We start from the raw sequence: 25,244 nt of genomic DNA, 5'->3' as shown, positions 1-25,244 counted from the left end.
GTAGGCTCCCAAGGTGGAATATGAGGTGCTGCTCCTTCAGTTTCTGGGTGGGGTCATTGTCACACTGGAGGAGCCCCAGGATGTACAGGAAGTCTAGGGAGTGGGAGGGGGAGTTAAAATGGTTTGTGACTGGAAGACGTCGTTATTTTGCGCAAACAAAGCGCATGTGCTCTACAAAGCAGTTTCTGAGCCTCCACTTGATCTCACCGATGTAGAGGAGGCAACATTGGGAGAGGTGAATGCAGTAGACCACATTGACGGATGTGCAGGTGAATCTCTGTCTGATGTAGAAGGTTTGTTTGTTGCTTTGAATGGAGATGAGGAGGGAAGTATAGAGCAGGTGTTGCACCTCTTGCGGTTGCAGGGAAAAGTGCTGGGGGTGGTGGGGCTAGTAGGGAGTATGGAGAGGATGAGGAGTCGTGGAGAGAATGTTTTCTATGGAAGGCAAATAGAGGTGGGGAAGGAAATAAATCTTTAGTTGTGCGGTCGGATTTAGGTGGTTGAAGTGGTTGAGAATGATACATTGAATCTGGAGGTTAATGGGGTACTATGCGAGGAGAAGGGGGATTCTGTCTTTGGTTTCATTGCAGAGAGGATATGTGAGGGCAGAGGTGCGGGAAATATAAGAGATGAGGTCGAGAGCATTGTTGACAATCAAAGGCGGGAAGTTGTGATCCTTGAAATAAGAGGACATCTGGGGATGTTCAGTAGTAGAAAGCCTCATCTTGGGAGCAGACACGGCAGAGGCAGAGGATTTAGGAGTAGGGGATCACATTCTTGCAGGAAGGTGGGTGAGAGGGTGTGTAGTCCAGATAGCCGTGGGAGTTGGTGGGCTTGAAATAGATGTTGGTTTTGAGAGCTGGAGACAGAGAAGTCCAGGAAGGAGAGAGAGGTAATGGAGATGGTCCAGGTGAACTTGAGGTTGGGATGAAAGGTGTTAGTAAAGTTGATGAACTGTTCAAACTACTCGTGGGAGCACAAGGCGGTGCTGATACAATCATCAATGCGGCGGAGGAAGAGGTGGGGAATAGTGTCAGTGTAGCTGCGGAAAAGGGACTGTTCCACGTATCCTTCAAAGAGGCAGGCATAGCTTGGGTCATTTGGGTTCCCATGGCCACCCGCTTAGTCTGTAAGAAGTACAAGGAGTTAAAGGAGAAATTATTAAGGGTAAGGAGGAGTTCAGGTAAGTGGATGAGGATGTCAGTGGAAGGGGACTGGTTGAGTCTGCGGAGACGAAGAAGCGGAGGGCTTTTAGGCCATCCACATGGGGAGTGCACATGCACAGGGACTGGATACCCATAGGGAAGATGAGGAGTTGGGGGCCAGGGAATTGGAAATCTTGGAGGGGTGGATGGCGTGGGTCGTGTTCCGGAAATGGGTGGGGAGTCCTTGGACCGCGGGCAGGGAACAGAGTCAAGGTAGGCAGAGATAAGTTCAGTGGGGCAGGAGCAGGCAGAGACAATGGTTCGGCTGGGGCAGTCAGGTTTGTGGATTTTGGGAAGGAGACAGAAACGGGTGGTGCAGAGTTGGGGAACGATGAGGTTGGAGGCTGTGGCTGGGGATCACGTGAGGTGATGAGATTGTGAATGGTTTGAGAGATGATGTTTTGGTGGTCAGGGGTGGGATCATGATCCCACCTTTGACCACCTTCCTCCCTTTAGTGGTCGAAAATGCTCTTGACCTCATCTTTTATGTTTCCCGCACCTCTGCCCCCACATTTCCTCCCACCAACAAAAACAAAGACAGAATTCCCTTTGTCCTCATCACCCCACAAACCTTTGTATCCAACGTATTCATTCCTGGCCACTTCCGCCACCTACAATCTGATCCCACAACCAAAGGTATATTTCCCCCTCCACCCCTGCCTGCCTTTCATAGGGACTGCTCTCTCCATGACTCCCTCATCAGCTCCACACTCCCCACTAACCCCACCACCCCAGCACCTTACCCTGCAATCACAGGAAGTGCTACAACTGCCCCTACACCCCTCCTCTCACCTCTATTCAAGGCACCAAACAAACCTTCCACATCAGACAGAGGTTCACTTGCACATCCATCAATGTGGTCTACTGTATCCGCTGCTCCCGATGTGGCCTCCTCTAAATTGGTGAGACCAAGCGTAGATTCTGAGGCCGCTTTGTAGAGCATCTGCGCTCTGTTTGCAACAAACAACACCTTCCAGTCGCAGACCATTTCAACTCCCCCTTCCACTCCCTGGGTGTCATGTCCACCCTGGGCCTCCTCCAGTGTCACAATGACCCCACCTGGAAACTGGAGGAGCAGCACCTCATATTCCACCTTGGGAGTGTACAGTCATTTGGCCTAAATGTGGATTTTACTGGTTTCAAAATCTCCTCATCTCCGGCCTCATCCCATGACCAACCCTCCCTCTCATTCCCGCCTCCTTGACCTGACACAAACTGTCTGTCTTCTGTCCAACCTACCTATCACTCCTAACCAATCCCCACCAGTGCCTACCTGCACTCACCTAACGCTATCCCACTACCTTCCCAGCCTCACTCCTCCTCTATTTCCTTCTGAGCTCCCTTCCCCCTCCCCATTTCTGAAAATGTGTCCTGACCCGAAACGTCAACTTTCCTGCTCCTCTGATGCTGCCTGGCCTGCTGTGTTTTTCCAGCTCCACACTATGTTATCTCTGACTCCAGCATCAGCAGTTCTTACTATCGCTGAGGGAATGGGAGTATATATCTTGTGGTGGCTCCTCAATGGAGGTGGCAGAAACGGCATTTGATGTGATGATGGGTAGGGACAAGGGGAACCTATTGCTGTCGCAGGAGGGAAGAGAGGGTGTGAGGGCAGAAGTGCGGGAGATGGTTCGGACCCAGTTGAGGGCCCTGTCGACAGCAGTGCGGGGCAATCTTCAGTCGAGAAAGGTGGATATTTTGGAGGATTCCTTGTTGAAGTTGGCCTTATCTGAACATATATGGTGGAGATAGAGGAACAGAGAGAATGGGATGGAGTCTTTACAGGAAGCAGGGTGCAAGAATGTATAGTCCAGGGAGCTGTGGGAGTCAGTGGGTTTATAGTGAATATTAGTGGACAGTCTATCCCTAGAAATGGAAATAGAGATGTAGAGGAAGGGGAGGGAAAAGTTAGAGATGGACCAGGTCAAAGTGAGGGCGGGGTGGAAATTGGAAGCAAAAGCGTCGAACTTTTACAATTCCAGAAAAGAGAGGGAAGCTGCACCAATGTTATCAACGATATATCAGAGAAAGAAGTTGTGGGTGGGAGAAGCAGGCAAAACCGGGGCCCATGCGGGTATCCATAGCCACCCTATGGCCTGAAGAAAATGAGTGGGGTTGAAAGAGAAGTTGTTGAGGCTGAGGATGGACTCGGCTAAGCGGAGGAGGGTGGTGGTGGGTAGGGACGGTTCAGGTCTTTGCGCCAGGAAGAAGCCAAGAGCCCTAAGACCCTCCTAATGGGGAATGGGCGTGCAAAGGGATTGCATGTCCATGGTGCAGAGGAGGTGGTAAATGGGAGGAATTGATCATGTTAAAGTGTTGAGAAACCTAACAAGAATAAACATTTACATCTGAGTCTCTGAAATATCTAATGACAGGCTTTAATTATTTGTTAGTTTTATATTACCTGTAGTTGCATGTTCAAAGTACATTTCCTATGTTGCCTTACAGTGCATTTTTGTAGAGATGACTCAACGAGTTATATTACAATCAATATTACACATGTCACAAACTTATTGTGCAAAAGTTGGCAACATGATACTCAATGATAAGTAAAGTCAGAATAGACACTACTGAGTCTGAAATGTTTCTGCATTGGGGACATTGAAAGAGGAAAACTCTGCTCAAACATTCATTGACTTTGTGAGGAAACAAATCAAAGAGAGAGTTAATGACCCTGAATCAAGTAGAAATTAAAAGGAAAATCTCAATGGAAGAATCTGGATTTATTTTACATTTACAACTTCAGCGCATAATTGCAATAGACAGTTCGACAGGAATTGCCTCAAGAATCACTCACATCCTGGGATCTTGAAATTCTCTCCAATGCCTACTCGTATGTACAATTCAAGCTTTTTCACAGAGATCTAGCTTCACAAATCTGGTTTTCCCAAACTCTAACATTCCCAATCACTTGCACTGCTGCCATAAGCAAATATTGCTAATGGGCTTCTTTCATTTCCAAACTCAGCTTTCTAAGCCCTAACCCCAACACATTTCTGCACTTAAATAAAAGCAAATTACTGCAAATGCTCGAAATCTGAAATAAGAACAGAACGTGGCTGGGAAACCTCAGCAGGCCTGGCAGCAAGGGATATGGGGAAAAGGCAGGAAAGTGGAAGTGAAGAATGTCTCAGATTAGCCATAGTCCTATTGAATGGCAGAGTGCCATGGCATAGGCTGAATGGCCTACTCCTGTTCCTATATGTTATTGTCTTGTCTATGGAGAGAAAGACAGAATTAATATTTTGAGTCCAGTATGGCTTCTTTTGAAGAATTTCTCAACGACATGGAGTTTCAAGCAGCTCCCGAGATCCTCGTGCTGTGTTCAACTGCACAGTCAGAGATCTTCTGCTACCTTCTTAACATTATGGCTATCATTCATACTTTTTCAAAATGGGTTCTCTGCTCTTGACTATCTTTCTCTCTGTCACTAATTCTGACAAATCTGATCCTAGAACTGATTTGAGTGAACTATGCATCAAGATTGCCTCTAATATGAGGTTGAACTGAACAGCCAGCAGTGAAAAACCTTGTTCTTTGAGTATTACAAGATTCATGGATTTCTGGTTTTATGTGCAAACAAAAATCACCATCCTTAGCATTTGCATCTTTTTGTGACTGGTTGCGCCTCCATTACACATTTATAAAAAAAAACACTTATGGCTCGTAACAATCTAAAAACCTCCACAGAATTCATTATGAAGAGTAGGCTTGCGTTTCTATGATAATATTTAACAGAATATGCAGCAGTTGTTTCATTTGTTTATCGATGGCATGTATCATTGCTGGTGATGCCAACATTTGTTGCCTGTTCCTAATTGCCCTTGAAATAAATGACTTAATTGTCCATTTCAGACAGCTGTTTAAAAGTCACCAGCAGGCCAGGCCAAGCTTACTTGTAGTATAATGTAAGAAAATGTGAAGTTATTCATTTCGGAAGGGAGAACAAGAAGAACAGAGTATTATTTAAATGGAGAAGAACTGCAGAAAGCTGCAACACAAAGGGACTTGGGTGATTTGTACACAAAACGCTGCTTGGCCTGCTGTGTTCATCCAGCCTCACATTTTATTAAGCTAGCACACAAGTCCAGCAGGAAATCAAGAAGGCTAATGAAATGGTGGCCCTAATTTCAATAGAGTTAAGAGTGTGAGAATAGGGAAGTCTTACTGTACAAATTGCTAGTGAAACCACATCGGAAGTACTGCGAGCAGTTTTGGTCGACTTATTTAAAGGAAGATATTATTTCATTGGAGGCAGTTCAGAGAAGATTCATTAGGGGGATCCCTGGTATGGTGGGATTATCTTAGGAGCAAAGGTTAAACAGTTTGGGAGACTCACTCATTTGAGTTTAGAAGGGATAAGTGGTGATCTTATTGGAGCATATAGGATTCTTAAGCTTGACAGGGTAAACGCCGAGAAGATATTTCTCTTCTTGGGAGAGTCAAGGATCAGAGGGCATAGTCTCAGAATAAAAGGGTGCCAATTTATGACTGAGATAAGGAGGAATTTCTTTTCTTGGAGGGTTATGATTCTTTGGAATTCCTTGCCGTAGAGAGCTGTTGGGCAGAGTCCTTATGTATATTTAAGGCTGAGATAGATAGATTCTTGATCAGTAGAGGAATCAAAGCAGGAACGTGAGGAATGTTGGATCAGCCATAATCACAATGAATGGCAGAGCAGGCTCAAGGAGCCAAGTGGCTTACTCCTGTTCCTGCATCCTATGGTCTTACAGTCCAGGCCACAGATCTCCTTCCCTGAAGGACATTAGTGAAACAGATTTTTTTTAACAACAACTAAGACAAAAATGGATAGAAAATCTTAGCAGGCCTGGCAGCATCTGTGGGGAGAAATCAAAGTTAACATTTTGGGTCAAGTGACCCTCCTTAAGAACTCTGATTTCTGTCCATAGATGCTGCCAGTAATTTCTGTTTTAACTTTTAAAGTACAGCATACACAGTTCTTTTGATTTTCTGTATTTTTATTGCATCAGATGATAGTTTCAGTTCCGGAGATTTTATTCATTGAATTTAAAATCCACCAGTGTGTGAACCGAGGTCCCCAGAAATTAACTGGGATTGCTTATCCAGTGACATCACCATCACACCACATCTTCCTCAGAAGTAAAGACAATTGTGAGAGTTTAGGAAAATGCATCATTATTTCTCAATGGAGGCTATATGTGGGAGACAGTGTAGGTGACTAAAAAATGATTTTCTGAATTACTTACGTCACTATGTAATGCTAGGCTCAACATTTTAATAATATAAAATGCTGCTTATATTGTGAATGCTGATGACAAGGCTGCTTAGAAGAGATACCAAATAAAAGAGAAAGTGAATAAACCTGATCATTGTGTATTTTAGAAATATTAATTTTCTCATTATTAACATGCAACATTGATATTCCCATAGAAGGAATGCCTATGGTCTCGTCAGCTGTTCAAAGTGTTCTGTCTTGTTCAAAACAGCATAATGCCTGTCTGTAATTTTTCTCTCAAATACAAATTGATTGTAAACTAGTCCCAAAGGAATTGAAAGGGAAGCAATAATGTGTCCGGATCTAAAGCCCTTATTAATGCTGGGCCTTCATTATAAACCACGTCAGATGCTAAATAATCTGCAATGCTTTACTCATCTATTTGATATTCTTTTAGTCTAGATTCTACCATGGCCTGAATCTTGTGTTTTATTGACTAAGTGCTAATTGCGTCATGTTTATTTGGAGGTTTTTTGTTGTTGTGAGGCCTAGTGAAATTTCTCACAATATCTTTCAAAACTCACCTCATTCATCACTTGCCCCACCCCTATAGCATCCATCTCATTTGAATCCATCCCCATCTTACCATTCATCGTCCTCGAAATAGCTTGTCACTCAGTGGATATCTGCTCAAAGATCAGCATCCCTGGTTCCAGTCCCATATTTAAATGGCCATTGTCTGCCAGGAGGAGGACTGGACTTCCCCCTGCTCAGTGACAACAAAGATGTTGGAGATGTAGAAGATGGTACCATGATTCTCTGACAGGGACCTAAAAGTCTTGGTGGATGGGATGATGCAGATGACTAGCAGAGAAGACCATGATACAAGAACCCAGCAGCCTGGTCCGAGGTCACCACCTGGGTCAGTGCAGCCTCCATGTTTTTGAGAAATGGTCAATAGTGCTACAAGAATGCCATGACCTTCCCTCTGCTAGGGTTCTTTCCAATACTGCATGCTCACTCTGTCCCTGCTACTGTACCCACCAAGGCTCATGCTTTGCCACATCTTCCCTCACATGTTCTCAACACCCCCACCCTTATAAGCTTCTAATCCTGCCTGGCTTCTGCACTGTCCACTCACTCACCTTCAATGCCTGAACACCTTTTAACCATCTGCACCAGCACTAAGAGCTGAGACAGCCATTCTCACCCCACTCAACAAAACTGCTTACTTTCAGTCCAGAAGAAGGTGAGGGTAGAAAGTGATCAGACAGGTGGAAGGATCCTAGATATTAGGCTGCCCACCCACTATGAGGAAAGGATACTGCCTGTTGAAGGAGAAAATTGGGACTGCTCCCAGAGGGACAGCTAGGCATCCATGCCCTGCCAACTGACTGAGTATCATTCTTCACTCCATTACAAATCTCACATTAGCCCTGTTCGTGTCAATCATCGCATACCACTTTTAACCACTATGCAATCTCTCCTTTGTGTCTTGCCAGCCAGATGTTCAAGACCTCAGCAGAAAAATAGTCCGTTCCACCAGAACAACTCTGAGGTTAGGAATTGCCTCCTGCAACCCCAGAAGCTGATAGATACAGGCGGTTCTGTGGGAGCCTAAAGTTTAGAATGCTTGGGAGCACACTCTGGTGACCATCTCACTGTGACAGCTCCACAACTGCCTAAGAAAGGTACGGCCCAGGCTGTTGGCACTTTAAGGACTGCCAGAGACCAGGCACTGGCTCAGCTTCAGACAGGAGAGGACTCTTTGGTTTTGGCAGTCAGCAACATTTTCCACATTGCTCGGGGAGGAGCAGGAGCAGACAAGTATGTGGTACATATTGGTTCTCATTGCCCAGTGGCTGCAGAACTGCACCTATTCACTGAGGGACTAAGCTGCCCTAAACATGAGACTGCCTGGCTGCTCTGTGAAGAGACTGACTACTTCCAAGGAGATCCAGATCCAGCAACCTCAGAGTCTTCTGGAGAGATGTATACATGTGGATAGGGTACTCAGGACCACAGGCATGGCATTGGGGGAATGGGAACCACTCACAGTCACTCCAGGTACCCCTTATTTACAGGGAGATGTGATGTTGCTAGGGGACACTTAGCAGAGGAGAAACCATGCATTGCTCCACAGAAAACTCCTTTCAAGACACTCCAGATGTGGTTGGGCTCTCCAACTCTGCCTTTCCTGCCCCTCATGCTGAGGACAGTCCACTTGCCTTTGAGGTGAATTCTCAGTATGATTGTTATAAGCTGATTTGTACAAAATAAATACTGGGTTGTTGTTAAATGTCTGAAGCATTTACTCACCTCAAGTAATGCCTCTTTGTTTTTGTCTTTCATATTCTTCCCTTCTGCTTTCTTCTTTGCAATGTAGAAATTCTGGACACAGAACACAAAGGATTGTTAATTCTTTGAACTGCGACAGAGTACAATTTATTGTCAAGGATAAAATTTACTGTGTATGTTATGAATGTTAAATAACTGGCACTGAGTATCAATATTGGGTAGTTTACGATATTTTTCTGTATCTGAAAAGTTGAGAATGGTACTTAACATTGTACAATCATCAGTGAACATTCCCACTTCTGACCTTATGACGGAGGGAAGGTCATCGATGAAGCAGCTGAAGATGTTTGCGTCTAGGACCCTATCCCGAGGAACTCATATAAGATATCCAGGAGTTATGATGATGGACATCCAACAACGACAACTATCTTCCTATGTGCCACATATGACTCCAACCAGCAAAGAGTTTGCTCCCTGATATCCACTGATTATAGTTTCATGAGCAGCCTTGAGGTTAAGGACTATCATTCTCACCTAATGACACCTTCAATCATTTTACTGATGATCAAGAGTAGACTGATGGGGCGGTAGTTGGCTGGGTTGGATCCGTCCTGCTTTTTGTGTTGGACACACTTGGGCAATTTTCCTCCTTATTGGGTAGATACCAGCGCTGTGGCTGCACTGGAATAGCTTGGCTTGGGGAGTGGCAAGTTCTGGAGAATAAGTCTTCAGTACTATTTGTGGAATATGGTCAGGGCCCAAACCTTTGCATATCTAGTGCCTCCAAACATTTCTTGATATCATGTGGAGTGAACTGAATTTGCAGAAGACTGGTATTTGTGATGCTGGGGAGCACTAGAGGAAGCCGACATGAATCACTCACTCGGCACTTCTGGCTAAAGTCCAAGACATTGGATAAATTGTAAATGATTGAGGCTCCAACAGTGATACTAATGGGACACTTGTTGTACATTCTGCTAATTCAAAAACTACTTATTTACATCCACACTCTGCTTCCCATTAACAAGACAATCCACTACCTCTACTTGAGTGCTGCGCACAGCGTGTGATCTCATATTTTCTGTGCTAATATTTGACATAGCACTTTGCCTTATCCATTCTGAAAACCTAAGAACAACACATCTACCAGTTCTCCTTTATCTATATTACTTTGTTAGTTCCTAAAGAACTCATAAATTAGTCAAAAAGAAAATATTTCTTTTCCATAAAGCCATATCGACTTTGCCTATTGTCTGAAGATTTTCTAAGTGCAGAGCTTGAATTTTGAGCTAATAGATCCTAGCGTTTTTGTTGTGTTATGTTAGACCAGCTAGCTTATAGTTTCAGAGATAGTAGGAACTGTTTATAGTTTTCTGTTTTCTCTTTCCCTTTCTTGAACAGAATAGTCATTTTTAATGGTGATAATGGGAACTGCAGATGCTGGAGAATCCAAGATAATAAAATGTGAGGCTGGATGAACACAGCAGGCCCAGCAGCATCTCAGGAGCACAAAAGCTGATGTTTCGGGCCTAGACCCTTCATCAGAGAGGGGGATGGGGTGAGGGCTCTGGAATAAATAGGGAGAGGGGGGAGGCTGACCGACGAGGGAGAGAAAAGAAGATAGGTGGAGAGGAGAGTATAGGTGGGGAGGTAGGGAGGGGATAGGTCAGTCTAGGGAAGATGGACAGGTCAAGGAGGTGGGATGAGGTTAGTAGGTAGGAGATGGAGGTGCGGCTTGGAGTGGGAGGAAGGGATGGGTGAGAGGAAGAACAGGTTAGGAAGGCAGAGACAGGCTGGGCTGGTTTTGGGATGCAGTGGGTGGAGGGGAAGAGCTGGGCTGGTTGTGTGGTGCAGTGGGGGAGGGGACGAACTGGGCTGGTTTTGGGATGCGGTGAGGGAAGGGGAGATTTTGAAGCTGGTGAAGTCCACATTGATACCATTGGGCTGCAAGGTTCCCAAGCGGAATATGAGTTGCTGTTCCTGCAACCTTCGGGTGGCATCATTGTGGCACTGCAGGAGGCCCATGATGGAGATGTCATCTAAAGAATGGGAGGGGGAGTGGAAATGGTTTGCGACTGGGAGGTGCAGTTGTTTATTGCGAACCGAGCGGAGGTGTTCTGCAAAGCGGTCCCCAAGCCTCTGCTTGGTTTCCCCAATGTCGAGGAAGCCACACCGGGTACAATGGATACAGTATACCACATTGGCAGATGTGCAGGTGAACTTCTGCTTAATATGGAAAGTCATCTTGGGGCCTGGGATAGGGGTGAGGGAGGAGGTGTGGGGGCAAGTGTAGCATTTCCTGCGGTTGCAGGGGAAGGTGCTGGGTGTGGTGGGGTTGGAGGGCAGTGTGGAGCGAACAAGGGAGTCACGGAGAGAGTGGTCTCTCCGGAAAGCAGACAAGAGTGGGGATGGAAAAATGTCTTGGGTGGTGGGGTCGGATTGTAGATGGTGGAAGTGTCGGAGGATGATGCGTTGTATCCGGAGGTTGGTGGGGTGGTGTGTGAGAACGAGGGGGATCCTCTTTGGGCGATTGTGGCGGGGGCGGGGTGTCAGGGATGTGTTGCGGGAAATGCGGGAGACGCGGTCAAGGGCGTTCTCGACCACTGTTGGGGGCAGGTTGCGGTCCTTGAAGAACCTGGACATCTGGGATGTGCGGGAGTGGAATGCGTCATCGTGGGAGCAGATGCGGCGGAGGCGGAGGAATTGGGAATAGGGGATGGAATTTTTGCAGGAGGGTGGGAGGAGATGTATTCTAGGTAGCTGTGGGAGTCGGTGGGCTTGAAATGGACATCAGTTACAAGCTGGTTGCCTGACATGGAGACTGAGAGGTCCAGAAAGGTGAGGGATGTGTTGGAGATAGCCCAGGTGAACTGAAGGTTGGGGTGGAAGGTGTTGGTGAAGTGGATGAACAGTTCGAGCTCCTCTGGGGAGCAAGTGGCGGCGCCGATACAGTCATCAATGTAATGGAGGAAGAGGTGGTGTTTTCGGCCTGTGTAGGTGCAGAAGAGTGGCTGTTCCACGTAACCTACAAAGAGGCAGGCATAGCTGGGGCCCATGTGGGTGCCCATGGCCACCCTCTTTGTCTGTAGGATGTGGGAGGAATCAAAAGAGAAGTTGTTGAGGGTTAGGACGAGTTCGGCTAGGCGGACGAGGGTTTCGGTGGAGGGGGACTGGTCAGGCCTGCGGGACAGGAAGAAGCAGAGGACCTTGAGGCCATCTGCATGCGGAATACAGGTGTATAGGCACTGGACGTCCATGGTGAATATGAGGTGTTGGGGGCCAGAGAATTTGGAGTTCTGGAGGAGGTGGAGGGCATGGGTGGTGTCACGGACGTCATTTTTAATATTTTGCAATTTAATTGTGCCTTTCTAGAATTCAGGGAAATTTTGAAAATTAAAACCAATTCATCTACTATCTCAGCAGTCACTTTTTTTAGTATCCTTGTGAAATTCAGCAGGACCAGGAGATTTTAGAGATTTCAGTTGTAACAATTCTCTCCATGTCTTGTTTTAAGTTTTTGCTGATTGTTCTGATATTCAGTTATCTATGGATGTTACTTCTTTACAGTGAAGAGTGTTGCAAAATTTCTATTCAATATATCTGCCACTTCCCTATTTTCCATTATTAACTTGCCAGTTTCACTCTCAAAAGGACAAAAGCTCACTTTCTTTTCAGTTACCCAAAGAAACCCTGACTATTATCATTTTATACTTATAGCTAGCTTTCTCTTCTATTTTAAATTCCCCTTTCTTCTTAATCCTTTAGTTAATCTTAACTGTTCTTTATAATTTGTATAATCTTCTGACTTTGCAGAATTATTTTGGATGTCTGTCTTGGTAAAGGGTTGCAGGCTGGAAGATCTAGAATGTTTAGCCGTGCATGTTCACAACAATGCACAAGTCATGCTTCTGACTGGCAGGGTATGTATGCCCTGGAAATAAGGCACCAGGACCTTCAAGCCCAGAGGGTGTCAGCAGATGTGGGGATTTCCTGTACACCCTGCCATGAAATTTGCCAAGCTACTCATATATGCTTTTGTAATATGCTGAATACTGTGTGATTGAATGAGAGAAATTGAGCAATCTCTGATTTTTCTTTATTTGTTCATGGGACGTGGGCATCGCTGTCCAAGCAGCATTTATTGCACATCCCTAATTGCCCAGCGGGCAGTAAAGAGTCAACCACATTGCAGTGTGTCTGGAATCACATGTAGGCCGGACCAGGCAAGAATGGCATTAGTGAACCAGATGGGTTTTTCCTGACAATCAGCAATGGATTTATGATCATCACTACACTCTTAATTCCAGATATTTACTGTATTCTAATTCCATCAATTGCCATGGCGGGATTTGAACCCAGGTCCCCAGAGCATTATCTGGGTCTCTGGATTAACAGTCCAATGATAATACCACTGGGCCATCACTTCCCCCTGCAAGTGCAAGTGAAGCTCACTTTAATGCCCAATGTCAAACAGAAGAGCCTGCCCTTAGATTATAAGACATCTGAGCTACTGGAACAAGTTAAAAAGCCTGACTTCATTTGCACTATTGAACAGAACAACATGGAGAAAGTGACAGTATGCAGCCATGCAGAATCCAGAAATGGTGCCATTTAGTGGACGTTTGATACACCCTACCACGTCATCAGCACAGTTATACATCTCCTAAGAGCCAAACCACTATAGAAAATTGGTCAGTTCCGAAAGAAATTTGAGGAAATTTTTCATTAACTCCCAAATTCCAGGGTCTGAAGACAAAGCTGGCCAAGGTGAACTTGGAAACTAGATTATATGTAGGAAAATAGAATTGCTCTGTCAGACTTTCATAGAGATATTTAATAATTCTTAGCAAAGATTTATCCCTGTGAGAAATAAAAGCTGTTGGAGAAAGATTCATCATCTGGGATTAAAGAAGAAAATTACAAACAGTTTTAAATTAAAAGGAGATAATGTAGTCTAGATAAAGAGGAACTTGCTAAATGTATGCTGGAGAGGTTATGTTGAAGACACTTGTTAGAGTTTAGCTAGAGTGTTGTGTACAGTTGTGGGTGCCACACTATGGGAAGGATGTGACCGCACTGAAGAGAGTGCAGAGTCAGTTTTCAAGAATTATTCTCGAAATGAGAGACTTCAGTTATGGGAAAGATTGGAAAAGAAAGTTTGTACTGATCTCCTGGGAGAGAGAAAGGCTAAGGAGAGATCTGATAGAGGTTTTCATGAATGGGCTAGATAGAGCTTCAAGGGAGAAGTTGTTTCAGCTTGTAAACTGAACAAGAACAAGAAGGCATCAATTTAAAGTGTTGTGCATTAGAAGCCAGGGTGAAGTGAGGATAACCTTTTTTACTCAGTGGCAAATAGAGTATGGAGTGCACTGCTGTGAGGTGTAGTAGAGGCATGTTTGATTGAGACATTCAAGAAGGCATTGGTGATTATTTGGATAAATGTAATATCTAAGAGTATGGGAGAAATGCAGGAGACTGGCATGTGGTAATGATGCTCCTTGAACAAGCCAGTACAGGTAAAATGGGCTGCTTATGGTCTTCTGCACTGTAACACTGTGATACTGTGAGGATGTAGGGAGTAGCATATTGGCACAGATAGAAGATTAGTTAGCTAATTAGAGGGAGAGAGTAAAGAAAATATATTGCTAGGTTATGTGAGTTGGCAAAGATGTGGCACATGGAGAATCATGTGGGAAAATATGAAGTGGGGTACATTTTGGCAGGAAAAATTAAAATAAATGAAAAGAAGCAGATCTAAGTGGTGAGAGATTACAGAGCTTTGAGATGTAAAGTGATCTGGGTATACTAAATAGAAAAGCTAATAGCGAGTTTTGAGAAGATTTGTAGCTCAGGTTGAGGTTCTGGATGTGAGTTTGCTCGCTGAGCTGGAAGGTTAGTTTTCAAATGTTTTGTCACCATTCTAGGTAACATCAGCAGTGAGCCTCCGACGAAGCGCTGGTTTTATGTCCCGCTTTCTATTTATCTGGTTAGGTTTCCTTGGGTTGGTGATGTCATTTCCTGTTCTTTTTCTCAGGGGATGGTAGATTGGCTCCAAATCAATGTGTTTGTTGATGGAGTTCCGGTTGGAATGCCCTGCTTCTAGGAATTCTCGTGCGTGTCTCTGTTTTTCACAAGGTAAACTGGATACAAAAATAGCATGCTTATGTTTTAATTATACAGGGCACTGGTGATACCACATCTGAAGTACATTGCACATCATTCGTCACCCTATTTGAGAAAGGATGTAAATGCATTGGTGTTAGTTAACAGAAAGTTCATTGGTCTAATACCAGGAGGGACCTGTTTGTCTTTTGAGGAAACAATGGACAGATGAGACTGTCCATTCACTAGAGTTTAGAAGAGTAAGAGGTAACTTAAGTGAAACATAAAATCCTAAGAGGTCTTGACAGTGTGGATGTGGAGAGGATGTTTCCTTAATGGGAGAGTCCAGACTAGGAGTCATCGTTTAAAAGTTAGAGGTCGCCGATTTTAAAACAGAGGTTATCAATTATCTTTCCTTGCAGAGTGTCATGAGTCTTTGGAATTTCCTCCCTGAAAATGTGATGCAAGTGGAGGCCTTGACTCTTTTTAAGGTAGAGGTAGATTATTATAGACAATAGACAATAAGTGCTGGAGTAGGCCATTCGGCCCTTCGAGCCAGCACCACCATTCATTATGATCATGGCTGATCATCCACAATCAGTATCCTGTTCCTGCCTTATCCCCATCACCTTTGATTCCACTATCTTTAAGAGCTCTATCCATCTCTTTCTTGAAAGTATCCAGAGAGTTGGCCTCCACTGCCTTCTGGGACAGAGCATTCCATATATCCACTACTCTCTGGGTGAAGAAGTTTTTCCTCAACTCTTGTTCTAAATGGCCTACCCCTTATTTTTAAACTGTGTCCTCTGGTTCTGGACTCACCCATCAGCGGAAACATGCTTCCTGCCTCCAGAGTGTCCAATCCCTTAATAAGCTTATACGTCTCAATCAGATTCCCTCTCATCCTTCTAAACTCGAGTGTATACAAGCCCAGTCACTCCAATCTTTCAACATATGATAGTCCTGCCATTCCGGGAATTGACCTCGTGAACCTACGCTGCACTCCCTCAATAGCAAGAATGTCCTTCCTTAAATTTAGAGACCAAAACTGCACACAATACTCCAGGTGCGGTCTCACCAGGGCCCTGTACAGCTGCAGAAGGACCTCTTTGCTCCTATACTCAATTCCTCTTGTTATGAAGGCCAGCATGCTATTAGCTTTCTTCACTACCTGCAGTATCTGCATGCTTGCATAGGACAAAGGAGTTCAAATATTATCAGGGTAGGTGAGAATGTGGAATTGAGATCGCAATCAGACCAACCCCAGTCTTACTGTATGATGGAACAGGTGTAAGGGGCTGCATGGCGTTGTCCTGCTCCTGTTTCTTGTGTTGTTCACCTGTTCGATCCGTGGCTCAAGCTAAATTAAATAACTTCAGTCACTTGACAAAGGGGCTACACTCTGAAAGCTTGTGTTTTCAAATAAACTGGTCTCTTGTGATTTCTGATCTTGTCCATCCCAGGCCAACACAGCTACCTCCATGTCAGTCAAATGATATTAAGATTTTTCAATTGGCCTCAGTGTTCCTGTGCTAAGGAGGAGAAAGATGAGGCACCTTTCCCACTCCTGATTAATGATCTGAAACTGTTCTGAAGGTAAGAATAGGTTTGACGTGACTCGCAATAGTCCTGAAATAGAATCCAAAAATGTAGGTTGTTGAAAGAGAAATGAAACTCACAGAAGATTTGCTCAATGAAGCAATGCCTGGTATACACTGTATAAAAAAAAGAGTTAGCATTAAAATGAAAGGAAGTTGAACAAATTGAGGAAGATGCCACTGAACCAGCTCCCCCACCACCCCCTACCCCCTTCCCCTGCCCTCTGTGCTTTTTTGGTGGTTACTTTGGGTTGTTTATGCAAAGCGTTTTCTGACACTGATGACTGGATCACGCAACACCATGCTCACTTGATAAATAGCAGGCAGCTATGCAAAATAGTGTGGTGTGGTTACAGCCCTTGTGTGTGTATACAGCAATTGTAGCTGCGTCTTCACTTTCAATTATGCTTGTCCAGTTGAAATAGCAACTTAGACTAAGGAATGTAGGAAATTGAAATGTAAGTATGTTGAAACTCTTCGTCAAAAGATATTTTTGAAAGGCCTAAGTATAATTCCAGGCTGCATACCAGAATGAGCAGAAATAGATTTATTGCCGATAAACAGGCTAAAATTAGGTAAAGGATCATGTCCTCAACTCTTCAATCCCTCGCAAATCTATGAAGGGATCTTCTTCCTTGGTGTAGACGATGGGTCCGCACCTAAATCAGCGTGGAATTTGCTTCTGTTCTCATGACACCAGCAGTACCAGGAACATGGATTTAAAATATAAGAGGGAAGTTATTACAAATTCATTCTGAATCAATCAATAAGATGGCCACTAACTCTTGGGTTCCAGTGAAGCAGTGGTCACTGCTGGTGCTGACTGCTCTAGGCTCTGACAACAAGGAACTGTGGGGTCAGAGTAGAAGCTAGTTTGATGAGAGGGGTGTTTCAGCGGGGCAGGCTAATATGCAATGGCATTAGTGGAGTGAAAGAATAGAGTCTATGTTTAACAGGCAAAGATAGGGAGGGAAAACCAGGGGTTGGATGGGACAGATCTTAGGTTGAGGCCTTCAAAGGGTCTGCGAGGACTGTAAAGGAAGAACCTCTCCCTTTCCCACGCACAGACTGAGGAATGAGACCTGACAGGTTTCAGAGTTGGTTCTGACCTTGGGAAACATTGCCACTGGGCTGGAAGGGGAACCCAGGAGTACTTGGAATGCCCAATATCTCCCAGTCATATATAACATTGCATAGGGGTTAGGAACCAGAAAGGCACCCCCAGTATTATATCAGCTTTACAGTGCCCCCCCAAACCCTAATCAGTGTGCCACTGAACGGCATAAATGTCTACCCACTGAGTTTAGTATAATGGGTAAACAATCATTTTATTGATGAATGATAAAACATTTCAATAATGTAAGGAAATGACCAATGAATGTATTACATATATTGAGCATAACTCATACTACAACAGACTATGAGTTAGTTTCAGTTGAACTGAAACAGTGGAAGAGATACCATTTGTGCTGTTTGTGGCCAAATTCACAGCAAGTGTACCCAACCTTACCAGGTTATTCAGGAGCCTCCAGGGACCAATTAATTACCTGAACTGAGCTGTGAGGAATTGGAAAGAAGATTCAGAGGGCTTTACAAAGATGAGTTTTGCTTAACATTTAGCTTTTATGAGTATTTTCAATAATACGTTCCAAAAATTTTGGAGATAATGGATAAAAAGACCGACATGTAGACCAGGTAAAGAGAACAATTTTTGCTCCCTAAAGGACATTAATGGACCAGATGTGTTTTTATGATAACCAACAATAGTTTCACAGATATCATCAATAACAAAGAGTTTGTTTTTTTTTAATTGCGTGGGATGGCACAAGGATGATAATGTTGCGTGACCAGTGATAGGCATAATTGGCTGGAAATGAATGGCCATATTATGAAACCTCCTAGAATACATTAGAGTTATCAACCTGAGTTTTGCAGTGGCCTTTCATTTTTTGAAATTGCTTTAAATGATATTTTAGGGGAGGATGAATCTACTTAATTGTAATGTGTTAATGGTCTCATTATGATTGCTGATAGAAGAACACATTAACATTCATTTGCTTTATCAGTGATATAACTTCAAATTCCAAGAGCACTGACCCCATCTGATCTCATGCTGTTATAGTTCAGGATAAATGGGAAAATGTGCATTTGTGAAATTATTCCAAAGTTGTGATCAGAGCTTCAATTATATTGAACAAGCAAGAGATGATGACATTTCATCATCTTTTCATCAGATTTCAACAGCACAATGGTACTGTTGCTGGAGTAGTATTCTTAGACCAGGTAGTATTCTTAGATCATTAGATACAAAAGCAGGATTAAGGCACTCACCCCAACAAATCTGCTCCACCATTCGATCATGGCTGATATGTTTCTCAACCCCATTTTTCTTGTAACCCTTGATCCGCTTATTAATCAAGAACCTATCAATCTCTGTCTTAAATACACTCAATGACTTGGCCTCCACAACCTGCTGGAGTATAAAAGTAAACTGCTGCAAATGTTGCAGATCTGAAATAAAAACAGAAAGTCCTGGAGAGGTGTTTCTGAAGATGTCATTGAGCTTGAAATTTTAACTCTGTTTCTCCACAGATGCTGCCAGACTTGCTGTGTATCTCCTGCACTTTCTGCTTTTATTCATGTTCTTGGAACTCAGGTTCAAATCCCACCATAGCATATGCTGGAATTTGAATTGAATTAAATCTGGAATTAAAAGTCTAACGATAACCATGAAATTGTTGTCCGTTGTCACAAAAACCCATCTGGTTCACCAAAGTCCTTCAGGGAAATGAAGCTCTCATTCTTTCGTGGTCTACATGAGATTCCAGATTCATGGCAATGTAGTTAATCCTGAACTCCACTCTGATGTAGCCTAGCAAGATGCATTAACCACTGAAAAGATTCAAAAAAAGAATGAATCTGGATGGAGCACCTGGCATCAACTAAGGCATTAAAAATGACAGCAGACACGGCACTCTTGACCTTGCAAAGTCATCCTGACCAACATCAGGACTAGACAAGTCAAAATAGAATAGTCAAGGAACAGCCTGACAGTTATACACACAGAATCATACCTTGCAATGCCCCAGAAAACATAATCATCCCTGGTTATGTCTCAGAAATGTCAGAATAGTAATATACAGTTGGGAGGGAGTTGTCTGGGAAGTTCTCAACATTGTTTTTGGGCCCCATTAAGTCTCATGTAATCAGGTCAAACATGAGTAACGATACCGCCTGCTGATTTCTATGTAGCACACTGCCTCCCCCCATATTCCCTTTTGGGCTGGTGAATCAATACTCCTCCACATTGAACTTGACTTGGAGAAGCATTGAGGGTAGCAAGAATGCAGAATGAATTCTGGGTAGAGAATCTTCAATGCCAAACACTAAGATCATTCCAGCAGCACCAACTACCCATCAAATTGGTCAGACTCTGAAGTACGTAACTGCTCGACTCGGTCAGTGGCAGGTGGTGAGGGAACTAACAAGAGGTAACTCGTCCTTACTAATCTGCAAGCTGCAGATGCTTTAATCCATGACCATATTGTTAAGGGGGTGAGTGTATCAATAAGAGTAATCACCTCACAGTCTTTGCGGAGATGAAGTTCCGTCTTTACATTGAGAGTATACTCCATTGTGTTATGTGACTTTATTGCTGTGCGAGACTTTGAAAGGATCTGGGCATCCAAGAGGACCATCACGAGCAGCAGAATTGCACTCCAATACAATCTACAATTTCATGGCCTGCCATATCACCCACTCTACCGATAATATCAAGTCAGGGGATCAATGAAGAATGCGAAGGGTGTGCCAGGAGCAACATCAACCGAAAACTGAAATGTTAACCTGATGAGCTATAAAACAGGAGTACCTGTATGCCAAACAGCAAGTGGGGAGACTGGCGAAACACAAAGATCCCTATCTTCGATGGGGGGACAGTTTAGTATGTGAATGCAAAAGATAATCATTCGCAGTAATCTTCAGCCAGAAATGCTGAGTGCATGGTCCCCAGCATCACAGATGCCAGTCTTTAGCCAATTTTACTCATTCTTCATATTGTACAGAAATAGGGGAAGGCACTGGATGCTTCAAATGTTATGGATCCTGATAACTTTCCTGCAATAGTAACGAAGGTAAGTACTCCAGAACATACTGTGCACATATCCACGCTGTTCCAATACAACCACAATCCTGGCATCTAACCAACAAGGTGGAGAATTGCACACAAAAGCCAGGACAAATCCAGTCAGGCTACTTACTGCCTCATCAGTCTATTTTCAAACATCAGCGATATGATGGAAGGTATTATCAGCAGTATTGTCAATGCAGCTCTTGTTCAGCAAAAATGTGTTCACAGGTGACCAGTTTGGGTTTTGCCAGGATGATTCTGCTCCTGACCTCATTACGGCCTTGTTTCAAGCATAAACAAAAGAGCTGAATTCCACAGGTGAGGAGAGAGTGACTGCCTTTGAGTCCAAGGGTGGCAGTGGTGCAGTAGGCAGCATCCGTGCTTAGCCTGGGGTTTGTCATTTCTGCGTGTTTCTCTTTCTTTATCTTCTTTTCCTTTTCTTTTTCAATTTTTTCATTTTTTTAACGTAGCCTGGCTTGTGAAGTGTGTGGCTGCACTGCAGCAGTTTAGGGCCCGGAGTGGAGTGGTCGGATGGCCCCGAGCGGATCGGGATGACCAGTGGTCAGTGAGCCAGCGGGAGGGCAGGACTGCCAGCAGTTGGTAGGCTCAAGCCAAGCGGGGCAGCCAGCGGTCATCGGGCTAGAGTGGAGCACCCAGCAGACTGGGGTCTGGTGCAGTCAGCGTGTCACAGATCTTGAGCCCTGAAGTATGCGGGAGGAGCGAGGCCACGTGTGTAAACCCTACAACGTGGTGAGACTGCAGACTGTGGAAGGACTGTAATGTTTATGTTTTAACTTTATTTCTTTAACTCCCTAATTTATACTCTGAAGAACTGTAATGTAGAACTTCTAGCTTTTCTGTTTATTTCTTTATTTTGTACCTAATCTATTTATTTAAGATAACAAGATGTAGAGCTGGATGAACACAGCAGGCCATGCAGCATCAGAGGAGCAGCAGATTCTCCAGTATCTGCAGTTCCTACTATCTCTGAAACTATTTATTTAAGATTTGTGCCTAGTTAATTTGTACCTAAAATAGCATCAGGGTTACATTCTACACATTTCAGTGTAATTCTGCACTTTGCACTTAAGTGCATGTGACAATAAACCTAACTTAAGGCTGTATTTGACTATGTGTGGCAACGAGGAACCTCAGTCCCACCATCTTTGTTTGCTTCATCAATGGTCTCTCACCATCATAAGATCATAATTGGAGATGTTCACTGCTGATTGTGCAATGTTTAACACCATTTGTGACTCTTCAGATATTGAAGCCATCTATGCCCAAATGCAGCAACACCTGGACAATGTCCAGGCTTTGGCTGACAAATGACAAGTTACACTTGCATCACACAAGTGTCAGGCAATGACCATCTCCAAACAGACATAATCTGACCACTGCTCCTTGACATTTAAGGGCATTACCATCATTGAATCCCCTACGAATAACACCCTTGGGGTTACTGTTGGCCAGAAATTGAACCAGACTAGCCATTTGAGTAGAGTGGCTCCAAGTTCAGGTCATAGACTGGGAATCCTGCAGAGAGTAATTCACCTCGTGAGTCCCCAAAGCTTGCCCACCATGCACAAGGCACAAGTAGTTGCGTCGACGGTCACCGTGAATGGGAAGATGAAGGACCCGGTGGGCTTTCTCCGGCGACAGCAGGAGGCCGATAATGGGGATGGGGCTGAACGGTGGCAGCGGATGGAGAGCTTCTACAATAGGAGGTACCGGGCCAGTCAGCAGATAGCCCTTACCTGGCCCTGTCACCAGGGTATGGGCCGTGGGCCTGAGCTGCTGGACTCCCCCTGAGTCATCGTGATTTGGGGACCCGGGGAGCTTTCCTCAGTTACTGTGTTACAGGCGGGAAGGAGTGTATTCCCACTCTCGTTACGACCCATTCTCCCGCTGCACCCACACCTCACCCCCCCCAACACATCAAACCATCCTTCACACCAACCTCCGCCCAGCTAAACCACCCCCCCCGCCACTCAACCTTGCTCCCTCACTCCCTTCCCAATTAAACACACTTCCGTCCCTCATCTCTTCACCCCGCCCCCCCCGCATTCCTCCGACATCCCCCTCCCCCACGGCCCCTGGCCTCCTCTCCCCTTCCCTCCCCCCTTCCATTGCTTCCCCCGTCCCGTCTTACCTCCCCATCCTCCCAATCCGTTGCACCTTCATCCTGCACTCATCCTGAGCCCTCTTCTCCCTTCCCCCACCCCCCCCATACCCCTGAATTAATTAGAAGGGTTAGATATTGTCCCATCAGTCTGCAAAATTGAACAAAGCCTTTACTGAGTTTACTTCCTTGAAGATTAATGTTCTCCTCTGCCTTCGATCCAGGCTCTGGCATCAGCTCACAGTGGAACTTCTGGAGTTCACACTGATTCCATGCTTCCCATCTGGGGATAATCTGTTGCAGGTAGGATTGTCAGGATTTAAGGCTTTCAGGCATTGACTTTATGCATTCCATTGATGGTTTAGCCTGATGTTTCATCCACATTGTTCACCCATTCATCACCCCACTATAACAGAGTTGAGGACTTAAGTGTGAAGTCTGAAGTGGAGTGACACGTTTGGATCTGCAATTGCAAAGCATTAGACGGTTGTAGTGTTTTACCATAATCAAGAAGAATATTACAGACTCAGGAAAGCTGAAATTAAAAGCAGAAACTGCTGGGAATGCTTCACAGCTCTGGTAATATTTTGTGCAGAGAAATATAGGTAAAATTTCAGGTCATCAGTTGAAAGATTATTGATTTGAAAAGGTTTCCAGTTTCCACAATTTTGTGTAACCTGTGAGCATTTTACCCTCTCAAAATTAGCCAGAGCCACTTTATATCTTGTTCTGCTGTGTCCAGCCCATGTTTTGTCTTGCTTTGAAATCATTTAATCCATTCTACTCCTATTCATGTATTAGGTCTTGATCCCCAAAACGCAGTACATAAAATTCTCATTCTTATGTTTTGAACCCTTTCGTGGCTCTGTCTCCCCCCAATTTTGGAACCTTTCCCAGTCCAACAAGCTGAGCAGCCATTTTTCACCAATATTGTGCTGACATTTGCTCGATTACATAACTGGGTGAAATATTGATAAACTGCGAAACAAAGACTTTAAATTTTATAGATGTGTTAAGGCTACAGTGCTTGGCTTTGAATGTTTTCCCTCTTCCTACTGCAGAAAGTGTCAGGTTTCAAACAGAATTTCTTGGGTTCCGCCACCCGCAGGCCTATCTGTTGAAACAAACTGATTTATCTGCTTGTGATGTCTCCCCGGCATGTTGTATAAACAAAACCGTCTGGTGTGTGCATCTTCTACATTATTGATCTGGAGGTGATGATGCTTAAAATAGATGGTTTGGTTTCTTCATAAATCTAGAATTGCTGGAATTTATTTTGTGCTTGATACATATTTGATCAAGTGATCATCTGGTCATATCATATAAATGGCTTGAAAAAAATCTCCCAAATGGTTCCCAAACACACGAGTACAGCACAGAAACAGCCCCTTTGGTCCAACTCATCCATGCTGACCAGATATCCTAAATTAATCTAGTCCCATTTACCAGCATTTGGCCCATATCTCTCTAAACTGTTCCTGCTCATAAACACATCCAGATGCCTTTTAAATGTTGTAATTATACCAGCCTCCACCACTTCCTCTGGCAGCTCATTCCATACATGCACCACCCTCTGTGTGGAAAAAGTTACCTGTTAGGTTCCTTTTAAATATTGTCCCTTTCAACTTAAGCCCAGGCCCTCTAGTTTTAGACTCCCCTGCCTAGGGAAGAAAAAGCCTTGGCTATTCATATATGAATGTCCCTCATGATTTTACCAACTTCTATAAGGTCACCCCTCAACCTCTGACGCTCCAGGGAAAATAGCCCCAGCCTATTCAGCCTCTCTGCAACACAGGATCTCCAACCATGGAAAATTCCTTCTAAATCTTTTCTGAACCCTTTCAAGTTTCACAATATCTTTTCTATAGCAGGGAGACCAGGAGCTGAACACTATATTCCAAAAGAGGTTTGACCAGAGTCTTGTACAGCCACAACACAAGGCTTTGTAAGCAAGCTGCTGGGTCCACTAGCAACGGTGGACTGATAAGTGGAGCAGAACCAGCATGTAGGACTTGGCCTCAACTTTCTATCTTTCCTATGATTCTGTGGCTGATTGAATTGAATCAGGCTTCATACCTTGATGCATTGCTGGCATTCTAGGTAACTGTGGCAAGCTGTCCTCCCTGTTCCTCATTTATTTATCTGAAGCTTTTGACTGGTTGACCATATCATTTGGTGAATCACTTGCAGTAGTTTCTGTTTCTGTATCCACACCATCAGTCTGATGGAGGCAACAGCCTACTGATATTATTGCTGGACTGTAAACCCAGTGACCCAGATAATGTTCGAGGAACCCGGGTTTGAATCCCATGATGACAGATGCTGGAATTTGAATTCAGTGGAAAAAAATCTCTTAAAAGTCTATTGATGACTGTGAATCCATTGTCGATTGTCAGGAAAAACCCATCTGGTTCACTCTTGTCCTTTAGGAAAGGAAACTGCCATCCTTGCCTAGTCTGGCCTACATGTGATTCCAGGCTGCAGCAATGTGGTTGACTCTGAACTGTCCTCTAGGTAATTAGAGATGAGCAATAAACACTGCCTGGCCAGCAAAGTTCTCGCTCCATGAATGAATTTTTTTTAAAAAATCCAG

The 25,244-nt window shown here is 44.2% G+C and overlaps 1 protein-coding gene across 2 annotated transcripts in view; it reads right to left on the bottom strand.

Moving 5' to 3' along the window:
• Positions 1 to 25,244, bottom strand: part of apbb1ip (amyloid beta (A4) precursor protein-binding, family B, member 1 interacting protein) — a 146,451-nt gene that overhangs the window by 25,833 nt on the left and 95,374 nt on the right. For both annotated transcript variants that reach the window (XM_048561099.2, XM_048561107.2), the window contains exon 8: positions 8,722 to 8,793. In XM_048561099.2, the coding sequence (XP_048417056.1) occupies positions 8,722 to 8,793 (72 nt within the window). The remainder of the gene's footprint in view (positions 1 to 8,721; positions 8,794 to 25,244) is intronic.

This window comes from Stegostoma tigrinum, chromosome 2 (genome assembly GCF_030684315.1).
Source record: "Stegostoma tigrinum isolate sSteTig4 chromosome 2, sSteTig4.hap1, whole genome shotgun sequence".
NCBI lineage: Eukaryota > Metazoa > Chordata > Chondrichthyes > Orectolobiformes > Stegostomatidae > Stegostoma > Stegostoma tigrinum.
This window is presented reverse-complemented; position numbering and strand designations above follow the sequence as displayed.